Source organism: the organism of the source record quoted next, unplaced genomic scaffold (assembly GCF_019419815.1).
Source record: "Pyrus x bretschneideri cultivar Hongxiangsu unplaced genomic scaffold, Pyrus_bretschneideri_v1 Contig6, whole genome shotgun sequence".
Taxonomy (NCBI): domain Eukaryota; kingdom Viridiplantae; phylum Streptophyta; class Magnoliopsida; order Rosales; family Rosaceae; genus Pyrus; species Pyrus x bretschneideri.
Genome location: NW_025999798.1, coordinates 11,435,070 through 11,441,786, shown reverse-complemented (window position 1 = coordinate 11,441,786; position 6,717 = coordinate 11,435,070). Strand labels below are relative to the sequence as shown.

The following is a 6,717-nucleotide window of genomic DNA, read 5'->3' as shown; positions in this document are numbered from 1 at the left end:
GTAGATTATCTCTCAATTCCCTTGGAGAGTAAGCTTCAAGAACCCAATCGAAACCCTCCTCTTCCTCCTTTACAGTCACTGATGGAGGTTGAGAAAGTGGACGTCTCTGAGGCACCTTCCTTGAGCGAGGAACATGAACTTGGTGATGAGTTTTCAGCACATGCAGCAGAGGCAGCTCAGGCTCTTGATGCGGTGGATGAGGCGTCATCATATGGAGTGAATACGGATGGATCTAGGTAGTGGAAGGAATCTGGAATTGAGCAGAGGCCTGATGGGTTGAATTGCAAGTGGACAATGAACAGAGGTATTAGTGCTGACCAAGTTACTGAGTCGTGCTGACCAAGTTACTGGGTGGCAAGATAAGTACTGGGAGGCTGCAGATGAGTTTGGCCACAAGGAGCTTGGTTCAGAAAAAATGGGACGTGATGCAACTGGAAATGTTTGGCGTGAATATTGGACGGAATCTATGTGGCAGGTTATTCCACATTGCTACTTCAAACTAAATTTATATGTTTTCTAACCTTGTTTACAATATATCATAATGGATTTTAGCCTTTCTTTCCGGTCAGAAAAGCCTCTTGGTAGTCTTGCCATGTATCCATAAGCTTTACTAAAGGAAAAGCCCGAGCTGCAGGCATTATCCGACAACAGATTTCTTGGACGGATGCATGAAGTGAAACCGCTAATCCATAGCTAGAAGATCACTATCGAGCTTTTTGATAGCATGAATAATGCCGATCTACATAAGATTAGATGCACAACTGACATGAATTGCTTCAATTAAGGAAGCATACTTATTCAAAGGTTCTCCCATTCCTTGAAAAAATGCACAAAATCAAAGTATTCAACATTTCAATGGTTCCCATATTTCTTCCATATGCATACCATTCAATAACAACCACAAATGTGAGAATTTGGAAAAGGATCAGGGTCACCTTGGGCACAGCTCCAGTTTAAACTCTCCCTCCAAAAGGCTCCGCCGGCATATCCATAGCAGCAACAACAACAATCATCCTTCAAAGTCCTCCGGCAGACTCATTTCTCCTTGTTGCTGCACAACAAAAGATTAGCTCAATTGGCACAAACAATCAAACAAAACCCAATTTTCAAGTATTCAATTATTTCAAACTTAATAGTTGAAGTAACTTAAGAAAATTTTAAAATATCAATTGGTAAAGTTAAACATAACAAAGGAGAGAGAGCTAATTTTCTGTTTGGTTACTTAGAAAATGAAGGGAAATATAATCTTGACCTTTTGAGATAGGCTAAACAAATTCAAAAACCCACTCCACTTGCAATCACTAAAACCGATTAAACTGGTTCAAAAGAACCGGTTTCCACAACCACTTCGAAAATCAGCAAAAATAAAACCAAAAATTCAGAGCTATTTCTCAAAACATTAACTCCCAAAATCTCAAACTATTTCTAGCCGATAACCTTTTTCGAAACCCTAAAAATCACAGTTCAGAGGAACTTACTCATCTTACTCGTTGTAGGTTTGAGGCAGAACCAAATTGCTCTTCTTTTCTTTTTTTTTTTTTTTTTTTTTTTTTTTTAAAGTAATCATTGGGGGTAACGTTCTCCTTGCTCTGCAAGTACAATCACACAAAACAAAATTCTAAGCCAAAATATTTTCAAAAGCTTGATAGAAAAAAGTAATACAAATTAAAGAGAAGAAACAAGAAGAATAAAGACAGAGGATAGTGGAGGAGTAGGAACGGGGAAAGGAAAAGAGCTGCCGCACCTGATGGTGGCGGTGGTTCTGCTGTAGGAGAGAGTTGGAGAAACAGGGCTCTGGCTTTTTGGTTGACAGAACAACATATGAATTAAAGCAGTAGTGGATTGAGTATGAGGAAGGAAGATAGAGGGTAAACGCAGCAGCGGTGAAGGAGCGGTCGACGGTTCTCGCTGTCAAAAGGAGCCAACGATAGCTGAAGAATGGAATAACAGATGACCAACACGTTTCCAATAAGGCCAAATTAGTCATTTTACTGAAACCATCCGTTTAATTAGTGACTGCTTACAAAGGCCAAAGTTGAGGATCAGGATCCTCGCCGAATTCATTTCCTAGAGATCTTAGGGATCATGTAATCATGTCCGTTTATCGTATATTGTGCAGTCAGTTTTCGCTAGGTACTATTTATATTTGAATTTTAAATTTTAAATGATTTCTAATCGTGCGATATACGGTGAACGGACACGATTGCATGATTCCTAGGATCCCTAGGGAATGGATCCGGCGAGGATCCTGATCCCAAACCAAAGTTGAGGAGTCATTGTACAATTAAAGTTTGTCTTATTGAAGCAATGGTTCCTCAATTTTAACTCAATTGGAGCAGTGATCCTTCAATTAGATATCTATTACTATTGGTTCATCAACTCATCAAAACGTGTAGCTATGGTCCCTCAACTAAAAATTCATTACTATTGGTCTCTCAACTTTAATCTAACTAAAGAAATAGTCCCTCAACCTTAATCCAATTGTAGTAATGGTCCTTCCAACATAACTTGTTTTGACAAAGTTGAAAAAAATGATCATAACTACATCTTTTGATGAGTTAAGAGACTAATGGTAATGGATTTTCAGTTGAAAGATCATTACTTAAATTTGATTAAAATTAAAAAACAATTACTACAATTTACTTTTAAATTAACTCATCAGATATACACGTTACTGTTTTTACACCTTTCGGAAGTCAAATATGTCACTATCTAACCATTATCAAAAGTTAAATGGATAAATTTCACTTGTCATGATTTGTCCCTATGAAAATGTCACAAGACTCGCAACCGCCACCCCTTGTCTCGTCTACGAGGCACAAAATGCTTCGTGTCATAATACGCCAAAAGAGAATAATACGTCGCCGTTTTGGCCGTTTTACTTGATAGGGATAGGCACCACCAGTACTGCCGCAACGTGTGGTGCTCATTCAACCGAGAGTCACACACTGACACAAGTACACTCTGTTAGGTACTCAAGCAGAAGAGTCTAACACAAAAGATTAATCCAGTGGGAGGATCCTAATGACTTAAGAATCCCTACACTCCTATAAGTGTAGTCGATATCGACTACGGGATCATAACATTACATCACTCTTCGAAAGTCGACGCTCACGGAGGCCCTTGCTTTGGTGGCTTTCCCTCTTAACGGCGGCGCATCCTTTGATCGTCCCGTTAAGATAGCCCTTTCCAGGTCGTCCCCTCTTGCAAACTTAAGCTCCGATACCGATGATTGAACCTACTCTACGTCTTCTACGATTGTACCGAGAGAGATACCAAAATAATAGACTTTTCATTAACTGCTTTTCTTTATTTACAAGCCTCTATTAATGCCGACCTCCAACTCCTTACAATCTTTACCGAATTGCTCAACCTAATAAATTCTACCGTACAATTGTTAATCACAGATGATGCCATCTGGCATCCTAACACACTGTCTGCCTGTAATCTTCATCTCCGCACAACACACATACGTGTGTCGGTAAGCCCTTCCGATTTTCCAATCCTTTCCTTTCTCAATTTTCGCATATATGAATTCCCACTATTCCAATTACCAGGAGTCGACTGTGTTTGCTGCTTGCGTTCCCATTTCACTGTAAATCTCAATCCTCACTGCCATTTTTCACCTTAGTTTCCAGTAATCAGTGAGAAAAAGTGTAAATTTACCTGTTTAAATTTGTGGGTTTTCCTTCTTTTACCGTATCATGGCGATTTCGATGCTTTACGGAGCTCAGAATCTCAAATTTGTCAATGGAATAATAGCAGTAGCACCAAGTGGGTTAGGTTCTGGTGGGAAAAATTACCCTTATGGGGGTTTTTCCCAGAAGGGTTTAGTGAGCTATGGCGGTAGGAGTCAAAAGACCAGAACTTTAGTGGGACCCATATGCAGTGTATCATCCTCAAGGCCTGCTTCCCAGCCTAGGTTCATACAGCACAAGCAGGAAGCTTTCTGGTTCTATAGGTTTTTGTCTGTAGTGTATGATCATGTTATAAACCCTGGGCATTGGACTGAGGATATGCGGGATGATGCGCTCGAGCCCGCTGAACTTTACGATAGGAATATGGTGGTGGTGGATGTTGGAGGTGGAACTGGGTTTACGACTCTTGGCGTTGTTAAGCATGTGGATGCCAAGAATGTGACCATTCTTGACCAATCGCCGCACCAACTTGCCAAGGCTAAGGAGAAGGAGCCCTTGAAAGAATGCAAGATAATTGAAGGGGATGCCGAGGATCTGCCGTTCCCAACTGATTACGCGGATCGATATGTCTCTGCTGGAAGGTACAATTTCTGCTTGTTTTGCTTCCTGTAATCAGTGTAATGAGTTTGCAATTAAAGGAATTTCAAAGTGTAATGTGTTTGTATTTAAGGAATGTCAGGTGGGGTTTTGAGCAGTGGGGTTATTTATTTGAAGTTCAGGTGTAGAAATGTATCATAAAGAACGAGTTTTGTCATTGGAACTTTGATCTTATCCTAAATTTAGCTCAGGTTATTATCGCTTAATTCAAATTTCGTTGAGGTGAATGAGAAGAAGTTATATGCTGGTTTTGTGGTTGATCTTAATTAACGAAAGCATTAGTATTTATCTTGTCTTATGCAATTTCAATATTTTGTTTCTCAGTATTGAGTACTGGCCAGACCCACAGCGTGGAATCAAGGAAGCATATAGGGTACTAAAAATAGGAGGAAGGGCTTGCCTTATAGGCCCTGTGCACCCAACCTTTTGGCTGTCTCGTTTCTTTGCAGATGTGTGGATGCTCTTCCCAAAGGAGGAAGAGTACATTGAGTGGTTCAAAAATGCTGGTTTCAAAGATGTTCAACTGAAAAGAATTGGTCCAAAATGGTACCGTGGTGTCCGCCGCCATGGCTTGATTATGGGTTGCTCTGTGACAGGTGTTAAGCCCGTATCCGGGGACTCCCCTCTCCAGGTAATATATTTCTTTATCTGTAATTGATTTCTATGTTCTGGGGCTTATGTTGGAGTCTCTTTTTATAGTGAATGAAACTCTTGTTGGTTGATTAATGTCTGGACTCTCACATGTCTATAGCAATATCTTGCAATAACAATTTGGGGTTGTGTAAAGAATTTATTTTATCTAAGAAATCATCGCTAACTATAAAATAGCTCATCAACTAGCAGAAGACAGAAAATTCTGCTTGATTTTTTTGTCATATCAAATGGCATGTAGTCCAATAAATAATTCTTCCAATTCAAATTAGAGACTTGCTTGTTGCTACACTTTTGAAATATTTTGTCTAGAGGCATCGTTATTCTACTTTTGAGCTGGCAACTTAAGAATGAAGTTTGTTCCAGAGAAGGTGATATGGCATGGTTTCTGCATATTAACGAACACCCTGATACATGTTATTTTTCAATCTTTATTTTTACGAGGATTTCTCTTCTTCCTGATGCCATGTTTTTGGATACATTTACCTTTCCATGTTATTGTTTTCTTAAAACTGCGTATACGTTTTTGTTTTAATATTTGTTTACAAATTCTTTCGGAAACTAGATGTGTTTGGAAATTAAACACGACTGTAGTGATTCGTTGTGGTACAAGAAATGATTTGGTCATGGCGGTGGAGGTGGTTGCAAGAATTTCATTGGAGTTTTTATATTCTCTTATTTCTTCATGATTGTTTCAAAATTCTACTAGAAACAGTGAAATATGCAAGTTAAACACAAGTATATAAATTGTTGTGTGCTGGGAGAGGTTATGGTGGTCAGTTCTTGTACTAGCTACTAGTGACGGTGCATAACAGTGGTGGTGGTTGTGACATAAATGGTGATGCTGGTGGAAATTGTAATGGCAGGTGTGACTCTGGGCAGCCATGACGGTGCTTGAATTAGCGGAAAGGGTGATGTTGGTGATGGTGTTCTAGTGGTTGTGGTAAAGGTATTAGTAGTAGTGGTGGTGTTGGCGACAACGCTGGCTGTGGTTCATTTTAGAAGCAAAAGCAGAAAACAGGAGGAAGCAATACTAATTAATGCTATCTAATAAGATTTTGGATTTGGACAATTTGAATACATATGAGGGTCTACATGAAGATTTGGTATATAGTAGTTTTAGTTCAAAAGCAAATTTGGGGACACTTAAGTTTGTGAGTCGTTATAGGCGAGGACCATTTAATCAGAAGATGCTCATCTACGCTATTGAGGATTTACTTGTGTACCTAGATGATATCTATTGAAAATTGAGCAGAAAATGCAGTAGGTTTACGTGGGAGGCTTATTTTTGCTTTGATAGATTTACTTCTCGTATTTATTTGATGCTTGCTTTGGTGCAGCTTGGTCCAAAGGTGGAGGATGTCAGGAAGCCTGTGAATCCATTGGTGTTTCTTTTTCGGTTCATTCTCGGTGCAACTGCAGGAGCTTACTATGTGCTGGTTCCAATTTACATGTGGATTAAAGATCAAATTGTTCCAAAGGGCCAGCCTATCTGAAACAGGAGTTACAAAATGTGAAGGGATTATCAGCATTTCCTACGGTTTGATCCCTTCTTTTCCCTTTCTTGGGTGAAGCTAGCCGGTTAAGATAATCTCTTTCATTTGACAAACGCACGTCTGTGAATTTGTGCTGCGGGGGACGCACCTTTACCGCATAAGTTTTTTGGAACTGTGTTGAACATGTGACTTAGTTGATCCGTAATTTCGTGTTGCTTTTATGTCATAATATTTCGTTTTAAAATGTTGGAAGGTGTCAATGCTTTTAGCCGGAA

The 6,717-nt window shown here is 39.5% G+C and overlaps 1 protein-coding gene and 1 long non-coding RNA gene across 2 annotated transcripts; one reads left to right on the top strand and one right to left on the bottom strand.

Moving 5' to 3' along the window:
- Positions 1–1,557: 1,557 nt before the first annotated feature.
- LOC125471318 lies at positions 1,558–1,952 on the bottom strand. The gene is made up of 2 exons (XR_007253567.1): positions 1,745–1,952; positions 1,558–1,589 (listed from the first exon to the last, which is right to left on the bottom strand). It is a non-coding gene; the product is annotated as an uncharacterized LOC125471318 (long non-coding RNA).
- Positions 1,953–3,337: 1,385 nt separating this feature from the next.
- Positions 3,338–6,717, top strand: LOC103929764 (2-methyl-6-phytyl-1,4-hydroquinone methyltransferase, chloroplastic). The gene is made up of 3 exons (XM_009338996.3): positions 3,338–4,279; positions 4,620–4,926; positions 6,287–6,717. The coding sequence occupies exons 1-3, from the start codon at positions 3,705–3,707 to the stop codon at positions 6,440–6,442; spliced, it is 1,038 nt and encodes a 345-aa protein (XP_009337271.2). The 5' UTR covers positions 3,338–3,704; the 3' UTR covers positions 6,443–6,717.